The 18,160-nt window shown below is 47.7% G+C and overlaps 1 protein-coding gene across 1 annotated transcript in view; it reads left to right on the top strand.

Moving 5' to 3' along the window:
- Window positions 1-17,568, top strand: part of armc4 (armadillo repeat containing 4) — a 342,895-nt gene extending 325,327 nt beyond the window's left edge. Inside the window, exon 21 of the mRNA XM_034172024.1 lies at window positions 17,009-17,568. Coding sequence (XP_034027915.1) covers window positions 17,009-17,128 — 120 coding nt within the window. The 3' untranslated portion in view covers window positions 17,129-17,568. The remainder of the gene's footprint in view (window positions 1-17,008) is intronic.
- Window positions 17,569-18,160: the final 592 nt, after the last annotated feature.

The following is an 18,160-nucleotide window of genomic DNA, read 5'->3' as shown; positions in this document are numbered from 1 at the left end:
CAAAGTCTTTTACAAATCTACGATAATAGAAAGCAAGGCCAACAAATCTGCGGACGTCCTGAACAAAAGTTGGGGTTGGCCACTTCTTCACTTTGTGGACTTTGTCTGGGTCAGTGGCCACTCCTTGTTCTGACAGAATGTGTCCCAAGTAAGCTACCTGGTGGTGGAAAGGAAACACTTGGTGGGTTTCAACTTCAGGTTGGCCTGGTGGAGTCGATCGAACACCTGGCTGAGCCGCACCAGTATTTCAGGTGCATCCCGGGCCGGCACAGTGATATCATCGAGGTACACCAGGCACATTTCCCATTGTAGCCCAGCCAGCACATGGTCCATAAGCTGCTGGAACATTGCGGGCACGTTGCACAACACAAATGGATGACATTCCACTCAAACAGTCCACTTCTGATGTAGAAGGCTCTGGGAGAAAAGGTACTCGTCTCAGAGTACTTACCAGTACCCTGAGGTGAGGTCAAGCATGCTGAACCACTTGGCAGAAGACAGGGTGTCGAGGGTATCTTGGATATGGGGGAGAGGATAAGCATCTTTAATAGCACAATCATTAAGAACTCTATAATCTATGCAAAGACAATAGGTACCGTCCTTTTTTCAAACCACGACAAGTGATGCCCAGCTACTGTGACGTGCCAGGCCATCACATAAGCTCTGCCCGATCTGTTGCGCAGCATCATGTTGTTTCTCTGCCACCATTCAGCGAGGTGGCAGCTCGACTGGTGCCCCAGGCTGAGTGATTATGTCCTGTTCAACTAAGTTGGTGTGGCCAAGGTCGTTATGCCCAGAAGAAAACACTCCACTGTAGGTACAAAGTAGCTCTGCCAGATGGCCCCTTTCCTCATCAGTAAGGTCATGGGAGCTTTGGATATAGAGTTCGTGCAAATGTGGTGGAACAGTGGAAGGAGCAGTAACTGATAGGTCATTCAGGATGGCAACAGAGGGCTGCATGGTTTTAACTGGATGGAGGAAGTCTGCTAAAGCCCCTTCCTTTATTGTCACAGCTGTAATTCCAGGATTGAAGAGTTGAATGGGTACAGCTTTGGTGAGCTGGGGTGCCACCAGGAGCAACAAGCAGTTTATGTTTCTCTACAAAACCTTTAGTTCGACTGAGCATCAGTTCTTCAGGAACAGGGCCCGTGAAGCGTGCCCCACCTTTTACAATGTACTCCCTGCCAGGCTCAATGACTACAGTTTGGGCAACTCTAACAGCATGTGCATTGTAGTTACCCCATAGGGAGAAATAAGGGACCTCCTCACCAGACAGGGTGATGCGCTGGTTACCAAAGTCTAGTTGTGCCCAGGCTTGTTCCTGGAATGGATTACCAAGTAATGCTTCATTACTGGCAATGTCAGCTACCAGAAAGTCCACACTCACTTAGTGACAGGTAATCTGTACTGGAACATGCGCTTAACCACGTTAAATAACCATTAAAATAATCTGCTATAGCTTTGTTGTTTTTTTGTTTTGTTTTGTTTTTTGTTGGTATTTGTATAAAAATAGGCAGGATATTCTTTAAAAACTTTTTCTTATTCATGATTTCATTTAAAAACCTCCAAGTACTCTTTATATTTGTTTTATTTTTTCCAGTAAATCACTATAATACTGCCTTTTACAAGATCACAAAAGGTATATTAGTTTGTTTTTATATGCCTTATATCTTATCTTGGCTTCAATTGTTCTAAATTTTAAAAACTCAGCTCATCTCATCTTCAACCGCTTTTGCGGGTTCGGGTCGTGGGGGCAGCAGGTCCAGCAGGGGACCCCAGACTTCCCTTTCTCGGGCCACATTGACCACCTCTGACTGGGGAATCCCGAGGCATTCCCAGGCCAGTGTGGAGATACAATCTCTCAACCTTGTCCTGGGTCTTTCCCAGAGTCTCCTCCCAGATGGACGTGCCTGAAACACCTCCCTTGGCAGGTGCCCAGGAGGCATCCTTATCAGATGCCCTAACCACCTCAGCTGGCTCCTTTCAACGCGAAGGAGCAGTGACTCTACTCCGAGCTCCTCACAAAAGACCAAACTTCTCACCCTATCTCTAAGGGAGACACCAGCCACTTTCCTGAGGAAGCCCATTTCGCCCGCTTGTACCCGCGATCTAGTTCTTTCGGTCATGACCCAACACTTATGACCATAGGTGAGAGTAGGAACGAAGATTGACTAGTAGATCGAGAGCTTTGCCTTTTGGGTCAGCTCCCTTTTCATCACAACAGTGCGGTAGAGCGAATGCAATACCGCCCCTGCTGCACCGACTCTCCGGCCAGTCTCACGCTCCATCGTCCCCTCACTCGTGAACAAGACCCCAAGGTACTTGAACTCCTACACTTGGGGCAAGGCCGTATTCCTTACCCAGAGTAGGCAATCCATCGGTTTCCTGCTGAGGACCATGGCCTCAGATTTAGAGGTGCTGAGCCTCATCCCAGCCGCTTCACACTCGGCTGCGAACCGATCCAGTGAGTGTTGGAGGTCACCGGCCGATGAAGCCAACAGGACCACATCATCTGCAAAAAGCAGTGATGAGACCCTGAGCCCACCAAACTGGAAACCCTCCTCCCCCCAACTACGCCTCGATATCCTGTCGATGAATATCACAAACAGGATTGGTGACAAGGCGCAAGCCATTCTCCACCGGAAATGAGTCCGACTTACTGCCAAGCACCCGAACACAACTCTCGCTTCGCGAGTACAGAGATTGGATGGTCCTGAAAAGGGACCTTCTCACGCCATACTCCTGCAGCACCTTCCACAGTATCTCCCGGGGTACCCGATCATACGCCTTCTTCAAGTCCACAAAACACATGTAGACTGGGTGGGCATACTCCCAGGCACCCCCCAGGATCCTTGTAAGAATAAAGAGCTGGTCGGTTGGTCCACGACCAGGGTGGAACCCGCATTGTTCCTCTTCAATCAGAGGTTTGACTATCGGCCGAACCCTCCTTTCCAGTTCCCTGGAGTAGACTAGGGAGGCTGAGTAGTGTGATGCCCCTGTAGTTGGCACACACTCTGTTTCATATAAACCAGCATGTGACATGGATTTTCTCAAAAGTTGTCTCATAACAAAAGGAAAAATCCCTCCAGATAAGCGATAGCAAAACAATGAGGAACATTTTCCTTCTTAAGGAGCACACTCACACATACACTCATCTTCAACCGCTTAGTCCAATTAAGGGTCACAGGGGGCTGGAGCCTATCCCAGCAGTCATAGAGCGCTAGGCGGGGTACACTCAGGACAGGACGCCAGTCTGTCACAGGCCCACAAACAGACAAACAAACACACATTCACACCCACTCGCACATCTACAGACAATTTAAAGATTCCAATCCACCTAACCCGCATGTCTTTGGATGTGGGATGAAACCGGAGCACCCGGAGAGAACCCACGCAAACACGTGGAGAACATGCAGTCTCCACACAGAAAGTCCACAGTCGGGAATTGAACCCATGACCTTCTCGCTGTGAGGCAACAGTGCTAACCACTAAGCCACCGTGCTGCCCTCTTAAGGAGCAATCATTTAAAATGATCCAAATCCTCAGACTCTCTTATCTTTATGACTTTCGTTTCCTCGGGGGTTCCATTTAACTCCATCCACACTTTACTGTTCCTCGACCATGTCACTTGTATTTTTTCTGCTTACGAAGGACTCTGGCTTGTCCTACAATCTCCGCATTTTCCTTTGTCAAATGTTCATTTACATACCCCAGTTTCTTTCAGCTTTTTTGTTTGCCTTAACAATTCATTCTTAAACTTTCATTTCACAAATTGGATGATGATAACCGGTTTCGACTCTTTGTCTTTTCTTGAAACTGAATGGCAGTCAGCAATATCAGTACTATTAATGTGGATGTCCTTGGAGGAAAAAACTGAACAACTTGTTGCTCCAGGCAGTGAGTTTCTTCTTGCGTGTCCTCTACATCACCAGCACCGCTGCCCACAGCAGCAGCCGTAGCGTATGTTGATGTTCATGTTGGGAAGGTGTCGTAACACGGACCCGCAACAGGGGGCGCAAATGAACGGACAATGGATAAGACAAAGAGTAACAATTTAATGTTGTGAAACGCACAACTGGATACAGACAAAAATATATAATGCCAATTAAACACAAGGTGACGTGCGGGCAGGCTCGAAGATAGGAGACCTCTGGCGATCGAAGAGCCGGGACCCACACAGCTTCCACCACCAACGGCCTGAAGAACACCGGAGCCGCCAAGTCCTGAGTCCCCAGGTGGTCACCGTCTTCTGTTGCAGACCCTGGTACTGCTGGCAGAAGATGAAAACAGTTAATGGTGAGTGTGTATTCACACACCCAGTAATCCTTCACCTACAGGTCTTCAGGGAGGGAAAACCTCCACCTCTGATACAGAATCACCCGTGCAGCTCCTGACAGTTGCTCCTTGGATGGAGTGAGAGGCGAAGACGTCGCAGACTCTCACTGCACGCCAATCCAATTATGACAGACTTCAGGAATACGGCTGCACACAGAACAATAATTAGTCTCAAAACAGTATGACTTGCAGAGAATTACCTTAAACGGTAGCTGATTTCTCGGCGAGGAGGTGGAGTAATAATCCGGCTTTTGTAGGGAAGGTGGTGATTGGTGACAGCTGGTGTAAATGAGTGACAGCTGTCACTCTCTGTTGTCTCGGTGCCCTCTCATGCTTGAAGCCCGCACTCCAAGCAGGGCGCCGACTGGTGGTGGTGGGCCAGCAGTACCTCCTCTTCAGCGGCCCACACAACAGGACCCCCCCTCAACGGGCGCCTCCTGGCGCCCGACCAGGCTTGTCCGGGTGTCGGCGGTAGAAATCGGCCAGGAGGGCCGGGTCCAGGATGAAGCTCCTCTTCACCCAGACGTGTTCTTCGTGTCCGTACCCCTCCCAGTCCACCAGATATTGAAAACCCCGGCCCTTCCGACGGACGTCCAGGAGCCGACGAACAGTCCATGCCGGCTCCCCGTCGATGATACGGGCAGGAGGTGGTACGGGTCCAGGGGTGCAGAGTGGTGAGGCGTGGTATGGTTTCAATCTGGAGACGTGAAACACTGGGTGAATCCACAGTGAAGCTGGGAGTTTCAGCTTCACTGCGGCCGGGCTGAGGATCTTGACTATGGAAAAAGGTCTGATGATCCGGTCTTTGAGTTTCTGCGATTCAACCTGCAGTGGGATGTCCTTAGTTGATAACCACACCTCCTGCCCAGGCTGGTATGTAGGGGCCGGGGAACGCCGGCGATCTGCATGGGCCTTAGCCCTCGTCCGGGCCTGCAACAGGGCAGAACGGGTGGTCCGCCACACCCGGCGGCACCTCCGCAGGTGGGCCTGGAACGAGGGGAACCCGACCTCTCCCTCCACAAGTGGGAACAATGGGGGCTGATACCCCAAACACGCCTCAAAAGGGGAGAGGCCGGTAGCAGATGAGACTTGGCTATTGTGGGCGTACTCGATCCAGGCCAGATGGTCACTCCAAGCCGCCGGATGCACGGAGGTTACGCAGCGGAGGGCCTGCTCCAACTCCTGGTTCGCCCACTCTGCCTGGCCGTTCGTCTGTGGGTGATACCCGGACGAGAGACTCACGGTGGCCCCCAGTTCCTTACAAAAACTCCTCCAGACCTGCGAGGAGAACTGGGGACCACGATCCGAAACGATGTCCGATGGTATCCCATGCAGACGCACGACGTGGTGGACCAGGAGGTCTGCTGTCTCCTGGGCTGTCGGGAGCTTCGGGAGGGCCACGAAGTGGGCCGCCTTGGAGAACCGGTCCACTATCGTGAGGATGACGGTGTCGCCCTGGGACGGCGGGAGGCCCGTGACGAAGTCCAGGCCGATGTGAGACCAGGGGCGATGAGGCACAGGCAGGGGCTGGAGGAGGCCCCTGATCTTATGGTGATCCGCCTTGCCCCTAGCACAGGTGGTACAGGCCTGGACATAGTCCCGGACATTGGCTTCCAGTGACGCCCACCAGAAGCGCTGCTGGACCACTGCCACGGACAGGAGAGCTTGGATCCGTGGCAGAAGTCCAAGACGGCAGCCCTGGCCTCTGGTGGGACGTAGAGTCTGTTCTTAGGACCGTTCCCCGGGTCCGGGTTCCTTGCCAGGGCCTCCCGGACGGTCTTCTCCACGTCCCAGGTGAGGGTGGCCACGACAGTGGACTCGGGAACGATGGTCTCGATGGGGTCTGACAACTCGGCCTTGGCTTCCTCTTCGTGCACCCGGGACAGTGCGTCGGATCGTTGGTTCCTAGTCCCGGGACGGTAGGTGATCCGGAAGTCAAAGCGTCCGAAGAACAGGGACCAGCGGGCTTGCCTGGGGTTCAGCCGCTTGGCGGTCCGGATGTACTCCAGGTTCTGATGGTCCGTGAAAACCGTGAAAGGCACCGTAGCTCCCTCCAACAGGTGTCTCCACTCTTCAAGAGCCTCCTTCACCGCGAGGAGTTCCCGATTGCCCACGTCATAGTTGCGTTCAGCGGGGGTCAACCTGCGGGAAAAGTAGGCACATGGATGGAGAACCTTGTTGGACTCCCCGCTCTGGGACAGAACGGCTCCTATCCCTGAGTCAGAGGCGTCCACCTCCACTATGAACTGGCGAGTAGGATCAGGCTGCACCAGAACTGGTGCAGACGAAAACCGGCGTTTCAACTCCCTAAACGTGGCTTCACACCGATCCGACCAGGTGAAAGGGACTTTAGTGGAGGTCAGGGCAGTCAGGGGGCTAACAACCTGACTGTAACCTTTAATGAACCTCCGGTAGAAATTTGCACAGCCGAGGAACTGTTGCAGCTTCCTACGGCTTGTTGGTTGGGGCCAATCTCTCACCGCCGCAACCTTGGCCGGATCCGGGGCGACGGAGTTGGAGGAGATGATAAACCCCAGGAAGGACAAAGACGTGCGGTGGAACTCACACTTCTCGCCCTTCACAAACAACCGGTTTTCTAGTAACCGCTGCAGGACCTGACGTACATGCTGGACATGAGTCTCAGGGTCCGGAGAAAAGATGAGTATATCATCCAGATATACGAAGACAAACCGGTGCAGGAAGTCCCGCAAGACGTCATTAACCAATGCTTGGAACGTCGCGGGGGCATTAGTGAGGCCGAACGGCATGACCAGGTACTCAAAGTGACCTAACGGGGTGTTAAATGCCGTCTTCCATTCGTCTCCCTTCCGGATCCGAACCAGGTGGTACGCATTCCTAAGATCTAGTTTGGTGAACATTTTGGCTCCATACAGGGGCGTGAACACCGAATCCAACAGGGGCAACGGATATCGATTGCGAACCGTAATCTCGTTCAGCCCTCTGTAGTCAATGCATGGATGGAGTCCGCCGTCTTTTTTACCCACAAAAAAGAAACCCACACCCATCGGGGAGGTGGAGTTCCAAATCAACCCGGCGGCTAAGGAGTCCCGGATGTAGGTCTCCATCGATTCGCGTTCCGGACGTGAGAGGTTGTACAATCTACTGGACGGGTACTCAGCGCCCGAGATCAAATCGATGGCACAATCGTACGGTCGGTGCGGGGAAGAGTGAGTGCCAGATCTTTGCTGAAGACGTCAGCAAGATCGTGGTACACCTCGGGCACCGCCGTCAGATTGGGGGGGACTTTGACCTCCTCTTTAGCTGTGATTCCGGGTGGAACCGAGGATCCAAGACACTCCCGGTGGCAGGTTTCGCTCCACTGCGTCACCACCCCAGACGGCCAATCAATCCGGGGATTGTGCTTCACCATCCATGGAAATCCCAAAATCACTCGGGAGGTAGAAGGTGTCACAAAAAACACGATCTCCTCCCTGTGATTCCCAGACACAACCAAGGTCACGGGCTGTGTCTGATGTGTAATTAACGGGAGTAGAGTGCCATCTAGTGCTCGCACCTTCAATGGTGAAGGCAGAGCCACCAGAGGAAGCCCTACTTCCCTTGCCCATCTGCTATCCAGCAGATTCCCTTCTGACCCCGTGTCTACCAGTGCTGGGGCGTGAAGGGTTAAATCCCCACTCAGGATTGTTACTGGGATTCGTGCTGATTTATGGGTTTTCCCCGTGTACATATTATGGCCCACCCTTAGCCCAGTTCCTAAGGATGGGCGTTGGAGTTTGATCGTTTGGGGCAGTCTTTTAACATGTGCTCACGAGAGCCACAGAAAAAACACTCCCCGCGGGCGGAAGGTGGGGATTGGTGACAGCTGGTGTAAATGAGTGACAGCTGTCACTCTCTGTTGTCTCGGTGCCCCTCTCATGCTTGAAGCCCGCACTCCAAGCAGGGCGCCGACTGGTGGTGGTGGGCCAGCAGTACCTCCTCTTCAGCGGCCCACACAACAGTTCAGTCCTGAAACAATTACTTCCTCCATCCTCATTTGTTGCTCAAGATCATCAATACAATTCTCCATTGATCTAATCTTATTGTCTTTCTCTTGCAAGATTTTTTTGAGATCACGAACCTCCTTCATAAAACAAAGCAGTTCAGTTTTTTCACCACTCCACTGAGTTCCTCTGACATGAAATTCAAGCAAAGTTTGATCTCATCCAGAGTTTCACTGCTTATGGATTTTTTTTTTTTTTTTTTTTTTTTTTTGGGGCATACTGAACAGTTAGGAAGAAAAAGGTTGTACCTTATGGGTAGTAACTACACCGACTGATCACAGGGGGCTCGTCCCTGATGTTACGTCACCACTGGATAGTGGCTGAACAAGCCTAGCCAGAGCCCGGGCCCGCCGGTAGATAAGTGCCCTCGCTGCCTTCACTCTCCACTGCCTACTATGATCATCAGTGTGTCGTCGAGGCCCGTCCGCTCCGCAGCTGCTGCTGCAGGAAGCGCCGGTGCTTGTCAGCCCATTGTCTATGGCATCCGCCCATGGCTGTTGCTCGAAAATCCACGTGGCATCGCATGTCAGCCCGCCATCGAGGCCTGTCTGCTCCGCGGCTGCTGCTGCTGGAAACCTCACTGTCGGTGCTCGTCAGCCTGCCATCGAGGCCCATCCGCTCCGCGGCTGCTGCTGCTGGAAACCCCACCTTCATTGCTTCTCAGCCCACTGTTGAGGCACGGCTGCTGCTGCTGGAAACCCGGCCGTCGGTGCTCATCAGCCCGTTGTTGGTGGCCATCCGCCCCGCAGCTGTTGCTGGGAACTCCATGCGACATCGCACGTCAGCCCGCCATTGAGGCCTGCCCACTCTGTGGCTGCTGCTGCTGGAAATCCCACCGTCAGTGCTCGTCAGCCCACCATCGAGGCCCAACCACTCTGTGGCTGCTACTGCTAGAAACTCCCCGTGTCAACACACGTCAGCCCGCCATTGAGGCCCATCCGCTCTGGGGCTGCGGCTGGAAACCCGGCCATCGGTGCTTGTCAGCCCACCGTCAAGGCCCATACACTCTGGAGCTGCTGGAAACTGTGTGCATCAGCGCACATTAGCCCACCATCGAGGCTCGTACACTCCATGGCTGCTGCTGCTGGACACTCCGCCGTCAGCGCTCGTCAGCTCTGCCGCCGAAGCTTGATAATGCTGCTGCTGGACTGCGTTACACTGGAATGTGGGGAATTTTCTCGCAGATCACTTTCCTCTTCACTCTCGGATGCAGCGTGATCATCATTATACTGATGTGTTTGTAACTGAGGCTCATAGCACTCACCCTTTAATGGCTTGTTTGAATGTCATGTAAAATGTCTCTGAATGGGTTATAGCTTGGAGCAGCCAGAATGGGACTCATTTGGCCAGGATAATAAGGAGGCAGTGGTGTACTGTGGACAAAATCCCGGAGATGGGCTTTGGGTAAAAAGATTTGTGCTTGAATTCTGCAGGCTCACTGATGCCATCTCTGCCACTTCAATGAAGGGATTTGTACTAACAATCTGTGTTTCTTTTCTGACTGTATTTCATTGGATTCATCATCGTACACAAACAGGTTTTATCTTTTATAGCCCTGGTTTTCTTTCTCCTTGTCCATAATTACTTCTACAGCAGCTTCATTAGCCTGTGTCAATGTCATGAACGGGTTGTAGTGTCGTGGAGCCCGTCCATCCATCTCTTTGCGCTTTTTAGTAGCCGCCATTAGTATTAGCTCGTTGCCGACTTGTTTAGTATGTCTGTTGTCTTGTCTCGGTTTATTTCACCGAGTTGTATGCTCACCGCTGAAACTTTACTGACGTGAAGTGGTCCCTTCGTGGTCGTCAATGTTAACCTTTCGTGTCAAACCTCCAGGCTTTCTTGGGAGACACACAGGGGAGCTTCTTCTTGCTCCAGGGCTGAAATTGTGTTGGACTTCAGGGTTAACCCCTGATCATTGTTCACGGCAGTATGGTGTAGCAAAAGAGGAGTCAGTGGAAGATTCCCTGAGAAGCTATAGCATTTGTTTTACACTGTTGCGTTACAGGTGTTACTGCTACTGTCTCTGTCCCGAACAAAATGGCACTTAAAACAAAAGAACAGAACGGCTCCATCTACACTTCTTCTTCTGGACTCTGTTTCACATTCCTTTTTACCTCTCACACAACAGGTGCGCCCCCTGCAGGCATGGCAGGACTAATGTAACACCAGCCTGATAGGAGGCATACCAGATTCAGCTGTTTTATACTGTTTTTGCACTTTATGTGGAACGTGGGGGACCGTAATAGAACAATGACCTGTGGAATAGTGGTGTCATAATTCAGTGGGTGATGTTAACTTTTGAATTGGTTTGGTTCCTGGTTTCAGGGCAATTGAGAACTTTAGGGTTTGCTTGCTGCATTGGTTGTAGAATCAACCAGGATGTGACATAGGTGCGGGAAAAGTTTTCAAAGTCCATTTTCATTCAGATTATTAAGATCTTGATTTACTTCTGGCTAAAAAAGTGACTCAGACATCTCAGCAATTACTACACTTATTAAAATGTCATGTGTAGGATGAGGTTGTTCTTAAGTGCTCACAGGGGTGTAATGTTGCTGCTGGTTTATTATGGATGTAAACAAGACTGTCCAAAATAGCTGTCAAGTGTGGCTGCACAAACCTCATTGGCACAGCACTGTGATTGTGCAAAGGAGCACATATTGAATAAATTTACATTCATCCACTGCACTGTATTTGTGCCTATACTTAGTTTTATTTTGATTCAACCGAACAGCCACCCACAAACATAATGCTCTGCTTTTTGCTTAAGATGGCAGCACGGTGGCTTAGTGGTTAGCACTGATGCCTCACAGTAAGAAGGACATGGGATTGCTTCCCGTCCTTTCTGTGTGGAGTTTGCATGTTTTGCATGTTTGTGTGGCTTTTCTTCTGATCGCTCCTGTTTCCTTCCACTATAATAAAAAAACATGCTTATTTAGGGTCTGCTCCTTTCTCTGCCCCTGACCAAAGCAGCGTCTCAACGCCAAAGGGCACTGGTCTTTGGCTGGCCACTGCTCCTAGTGGTTGGTTTGTGTCTAACTGTAATTAGGATAGGTTAAATACAGAGGAGAAATTTCATTGTATGTATGTACAATGACAGTTAAGGCTGTATTATATTATATTATATTAATATTAGAAAACAGAGGAAAAAAGCTCAGCCCAGTATATTGCCAGTGTGTTCCTTGTTTTTGCCCCTTTGGGCACTCAGCATGATGCACCAGTCTTTCAACGTACCAAAATCTTTTAATTTCATGTTAAAAAAATACACTTCCAAAGCTAGAGAGTGCAAAACTTTCTTCGACATGAGATCTAATGCAATCCATTATAGAACCCACTAATAGTCGGATATAATGTAACCTTTGGCTCAATGGTCAGGCTGTGAGTGGTGTGGTTCACACTCAGGTTTTTAATATTGAGCCTTCCTTACTTGGCTTTCATCTGAGGCATGTGTGCTCACAGCTGTAACTCCTTTGCTGAGGCAGGGTTTAGAGGTTTACAGTTGGATACGCACTTAATGCACATGCACATTGAGGGATACGTGCCAGTGCAGTACGACACTGTCACAGCACGCTGTATATGTTTGCAGCACTTGTTGGTAGCAGAGTGCAGTGGCCGCTGCTGAGATAACAGCATGTGATTCTGATTTGTATCACCTATTGGATGTCTTTCCACATATTCTTGTCAAAAACATACCTGGAGTAATATTTTGTTTCATTTTGCACATACACATGGACTTTGCTGACTTGGTCTTCGGAGTGAGATTGCATCAGAATTTTGGCTCTCTGTTGGGACTGTTTACACAGAGACTGCTACCTGCTGCTTTGGACTTGAATTAACAGTCTTTTTCAAGACTTTTTTACTTTTTTACCTTTTTACTTTTTTACTGTGCTCCAACGCCTAAGGAAGACCTCTAACGGTCGAAACATCGCGACGGAGCACTTTTATTAGCTAACTTTCATCAGCGTTGGCAAGCTAACTAGCTTGCTAACGCTTTCGTTTTTATTTTTTTTATTTATTTATTTTATTTTAGCACCGTTGTCGTGCGTTCGCTGTTGTCGTGCGTTCGCTGTTGTCGTGCGTTGCCTGTGCTGCTTCATGGCCTGTTTGGTGCCTTGATTGGGGCACTCCTTATGCTGAATCACCTCTAAATTATTTACACATTATTCACTTTGTGTGTTTTTAGGAATCCGCTAGGTTGCGTAGCTACTAGCTCTTAGCCGATTTAGCATGGCGGCTTCTCCTGTCTCTCCCGTACTTTTCTGCTCTGGGTGTGAAATGTTTAGTTATTCCTCGGCCTCCTTTAGCAGTAACGGTACTTGTAATAAGTGCAGCTTATTCGTAGCTTTGGAGGCCAGGCTGGGCGAATTGGAGACTCGGCTCCGCACCGTGGAAAATTCTACAGCTAGCCAGGCCCCTGTAGTCGGTGCAGACCAAGGTAGCTTAGCCGCCGTTAGTTCCCCCCTGGCAGATCCCGGGCAGCCGGGAAAGCAGGCTGACTGGGTGACTGTGAGGAGGAAGCGTAGCCCTAAACAGAAGCCCCGTGTACACCATCAACCCGTTCACATCTCTAACCATTTTTCCCCACTCGACGATACACTCGCCGAGGATCAAACTCTGGTTATTGGCGACTCTGTTTTGAGAAATGTGAAGTTAGCGACACCAGCAACCATTGTCAATTGTCTTCCGGGGGCCAGAGCAGGCGACATCGAAGGACATTTGAAATTGCTGGCTAAGGCTAAGCGTAAATTTGGTAAGATTGTAATTCACGTCGGCAGTAATGACACTCGGTTACGCCAATCGGAGGTCACTAAAATTAACATTAAATCGGTGTGTAACTTTGCAAAAACAATGTCGGACTCTGTTGTTTTCTCTGGGCCCCTCCCCAATCAGACCGGGAGTGACATGTTTAGCCGCATGTTCTCCTTGAATTGCTGGCTGTCTGAGTGGTGTCCAAAAAATGAGGTGGGCTTCATTGATAATTGGCAAAGCTTCTGGGGAAAACCTGGTCTTGTTAGGAGAGACGGCATCCATCCCACTTTAGATGGAGCAGCTCTCATTTCTAGAAATCTGGCCAATTTTCTTGGATCCTCCAAACTGTGACTGTCCAGCGTTGGGACCAGGAGGCAGAGCTGTGGTCTTATACACCTCTCTGCAGCTTCTCTCCCCCTGCCATCCCCTCATTACCCCATCCCCGTAGAGACGGTGCCTGCTCCCAGACCACAAATAACCAGCAAAAATCTATTTAAGCATCAAAATTCAAAAAGAAAAAATAATATAGCACCTTCAATTGCACCACAGACTAAAACAGTTAAATGTGGTCTATTAAACATTAGGTCTCTCTCTTCTAAGTCCCTGTTAGTAAATGATATAATAATTGATCAACGTATTGATTTATTCTGCCTAACAGAAACCTGGTTACAGCAGGATGAATATGTTAGTTTAAATGAGTCAACACCCCCGAGTCACACTAACTGTCAGAATGCTCGTAGCACGGGCCGTGGTGGAGGATTAGCAGCAATCTTCCATTCCAGCTTATTAATTAATCAAAAACCTAGACAGAGCTTTAATTCATTTGAAAGCTTGTCTCTTAGTCTTGTCCATCCAAATTGGAAGTCCCAAAAACCAGTTTTATTTGTTATTATCTATCGTCCACCTGGTCGTTACTGTGAGTTTCTCTGTGAATTTTCAGACCTTTTGTCTGACTTAGTGCTTAGCTCAGATAAGATAATTATAGTGGGCGATTTTAACATCCACACAGATGCTGAGAATGACAGCCTCAACACTGCATTTAATCTATTATTAGACTCTATCGGCTTTGCTCAAAAAGTAAATGAGTCCACCCACCACTTTAATCATATCTTAGATCTTGTTCTGACTTATGGTATGGAAATAGAAGACTTAACAGTATTCCCTGAAAACTCCCTTCTGTCTGATCATTTTTTAATAACATTTACATTTACCCTGATGGACTACTCTGCAGTGGGGAATAAGTTTCATTACACTAGAAGTCTTTCAGAAAGCGCTGTAACTAGGTTTAAGGATATGATTCCTTCTTTATGTTCTCTAATGTCATATACCAACACAGAGCAGAGTAGCTACCTAAACTCTGTAAGGGAGTTAGAGTATCTCGTCAATAGTTTTACATCCTCTTTGAAGACAACTTTGGATGCTGTAGCTCCTCTGAAAAAGAGAGCTTTAAATCAGAAGTGTCTGACTCCGTGGTATAACTCACAAACTCGTAGCTTAAAGCAGATAACCCGTAAGTTGGAGAGGAAATGGCGTCTCACTAATTTAGAAGATCTTCACTTAGCCTGGAAAAAGAGTCTGTTGCTCTATAAAAAAGCCCTCCGTAAAGCTAGGACACCTTTCTACTCATCACTAATTGAAGAAAATAAGAATAACCTCAGGTTTCTTTTCAGCACTGTAGCCAGGCTGACAAAGAGTCAGAGCTCTATTGAGCTGAGTATTCCATTAACTTTAACTAGTAATGACTTCATGACTTTCTTTGCTAACAAAATTTTGACTATTAGAGAAAAAATTACTCATAACCATCCCAAAGATGTATCGTTATCTTTGGCTGCTTTCAGTGATGCCGGTATTTGGTTAGACTCTTTCTCTCCGATTGTTCTGTCTGAGTTATTTTCATTAGTTACTTCATCCAAACCATCAACATGTTTATTAGACCCTATTCCTGCCAGGCTGCTCAAGGAAGTCCTACCATTATTTAATGCTTCAATCTTAAATATGATCAATCTATCTTTGTTAGTTGGTTATGTACCACAGGCCTTTAAGGTGGCAGTAATTAAACCATTACTTAAAAAGCCATCACTTGACCCAGCTATCTTAGCTAATTATAGGCCAATCTCCAACCTTCCTTTTCTCTCAAAGATTCTTGAGAGGGTAGTTGTAAAACAGCTAACTGATCACCTGCAGAGGAATGGTCTATTTGAAGAGTTTCAGTCAGGTTTTAGAATTCATCATAGTACAGAAACAGCATTAGTGAAGGTTACAAATGATCTTCTTATGGCTTCGGACAGTGGACTTATCTCTGTGCTTGTTCTGTTGGACCTCAGTGCTGCTTTTGATACTGTTGACCATAAAATTTTATTACAGAGATTAGAGCATGTCATAGGTATTAAAGGCACTGCGCTGCGGTGGTTTGAATCATATTTGTCTAATAGATTACAGTTTGTTCATGTAAATGGGGAATCTTCTTCACAGACTAAAGTTAATTATGGAGTTCCACAAGGTTCTGTGCTAGGACCAATTTTATTCACTTTATACATGCTTCACTTAGGCAGTATTATTAGACGGTATTGCTTAAATTTTCATTGTTACGCAGATGATACCCAGCTTTATCTATCCATGAAGCCAGAGGATACACACCAATTAGCTAAACTGCAGGATTGTCTTACAGACATAAAGACATGGATGACCTCTAATTTCCTGCTTTTAAACTCAGATAAAACTGAAGTTATTGTACTTAGAAGCATGGTGTCTAACCAGATCGTTACTCTGGATGGCATTTCCCTGATCTCTAGTAATACTGTGAGAAATCTTGGAGTCATTTTTGATCAGGATATGTCATTCAAAGCGCATATTAAACAAATATGTAGGACTGCCTTTTTGCATTTACGCAATATCTCTAAAATCAGAAAGGTCTTGTCTCAGAGTGATGCTGAAAAACTAATTCATGCATTTATTTCCTCTAGGCTGGACTATTGTAATTCATTATTATCAGGTTGTCCTAAAAGTTCCCTAAAAAGCCTTCAGTTGGTTCAGAATGCTGCAGCTAGAGTACTGACGGGGACTAGCAGGAGAGAGCATATCTCACCCGTGTTGGCCTCTCTTCATTGGCTTCCTGTTAATTCTAGAATAGAATTTAAAATTCTTCTTCTTACTTATAAGGTTTTGAATAATCAGGTCCCATCTTATCTTAGGGACCTCGTAGTACCATATTACCCCATTAGAGCGCTTCGCTCTCAGACTGCGGGCTTACTTGTAGTTCCTAGGGTTTGTAAGAGTAGAATGGGAGGCAGAGCCTTCAGCTTTCAGGCTCCTCTCCTGTGGAACCAGCTCCCAATTCAGATCAGGGAGACAGATACCCTCTCTACTTTTAAGATTAGGCTTAAAACTTTCCTTTTCGCTAAGGCTTATAGTTAGGGCTGGATCGGGTGACCCTGGACCATCTCTTGGTTATGCTGCTTTAGACGTAGATTGTGGGGGGGTTCCCATGATGCACTGTTTCTTTCTCTTTTTGCTCCGTATGCATCACTCTGCATTTAATCATTAGTGATCGATCTCTGCCCCCCTTCACGGCATGTCTTTTTCCTGGTTTTTTCCCTCAGCCCCAACCAGTCTCAGCAGAAGACTGCCCCTCCCTGATCCTGGTTCTGCTGGAGGTTTCTTCCTGTTAAAAGGGAGTTTTTCCTTCCCACTGTGGCCAAGTGCTTGCTCATAGGGGGTCGTTTTGACCGTTGGGGTTTTACATAATTATTGTATGGCCTTGCCTTACAATATGGAGCGCCTTGGGGCAACTGTTTGTTGTGATTTGGCGCTATATAAAAAAAAAGTTGATTGAAGTTGATGTGGAGTCTGTTCCTGCTTTTTACTTTTCACAGACCAACCCTACCCTGTGTTGTGTTCTCCCATAGCCGCTGATCGCCATGATGGGCTCCGACGATGAGGCACTACAGGAATCTGCTGCAGGATGTGTAGCCAACATCCGACGGTTGGCTTTAACCATTGACAAGTGCAAATATGGTTTGAAGTGATACACACAACAGCAGCCCTCTGGCAGTCCTACTGTTCTTACAAGTGTCTGTTTACAGTACAAGTTTCAAATGTGTTTAAAAAATGTGTGTGTGAGAAAAAAATGTTTTCATGACTGTCAAAAGTATTTTGGCTATAGATAGTAATTACAATATGTTTTTGCCTGTTCTTGATCTGTATTTGTACCTTTGCTCAGTTTAGTTCCTCTGCTAACTGGTAGAGGAAGGTGGAGGTCCAGTCTCTTGGATGGTGAAACTCAAAAGGTGAAAAGTTTGTGAAGAAGTGTTCCCTAGGGCATGAAAGAGTTAAATACATTTAGCTAGTGATCTGAATCTGCCGTACCTCAGAATTTATCCTTTTATTTATTTCCGACGAGGCACTACAGGAATCTGCTGCTGGATGCGTAGCTAACATCTGACGGTTGGCTTTGGCCACTGACAAGTGCAAATATGGTTTGCAGTGATACAGACAACAGCAGCCCTCTGGCAGTCCTGCTCTTCTTCCGAATGCCTGTAGACCATCTATGATGACACTGGAAAATTTTTACATTACAAGTTTCAAATGTGCTTGAAAAATGTGTGTGTGAGAAAAAAATGTTTTCATGAGTGTCAAAAGTATTTCAGATATAGATAGGAATTAAAATGTTTTTGCCTGTTCCCTATCTGTATTTGTACCATTGCTCAGTTTTGTTCCTCTGCTAATTGGTAGAGGAAGGTGGAGGTCCAGTCTCTTGGATGCTGAAACTCAAAAGGTGAAAAGATTGTGAAGAGGTGTTCCCTGGGGCATGAAAGAGTTAAATACATTTAGCTAGTGATCTGAATCTGCCATACCTCCGAATTTATCCTTTTATTTCTTTCTTCACTTTCTTTAGGACTGCAAAATGGATTTCACATCATCTGAGTGTGATTCAGGACTTTGATGAAAGCACTCCAGAACCTTAACTTTGTTTCTTTTAAAACGTGGAAATGCTGACTTGCTGCTCTGCTTTGGCTCTTTGTCTTGCTGCACAACCAAACTTTTGAGTTTCAGATGAG

This window comes from Thalassophryne amazonica, chromosome 1 (genome assembly GCF_902500255.1).
Source record: "Thalassophryne amazonica chromosome 1, fThaAma1.1, whole genome shotgun sequence".
Taxonomy (NCBI): Eukaryota; Metazoa; Chordata; class Actinopteri; order Batrachoidiformes; family Batrachoididae; genus Thalassophryne; species Thalassophryne amazonica.
This window is presented reverse-complemented; position numbering and strand designations above follow the sequence as displayed.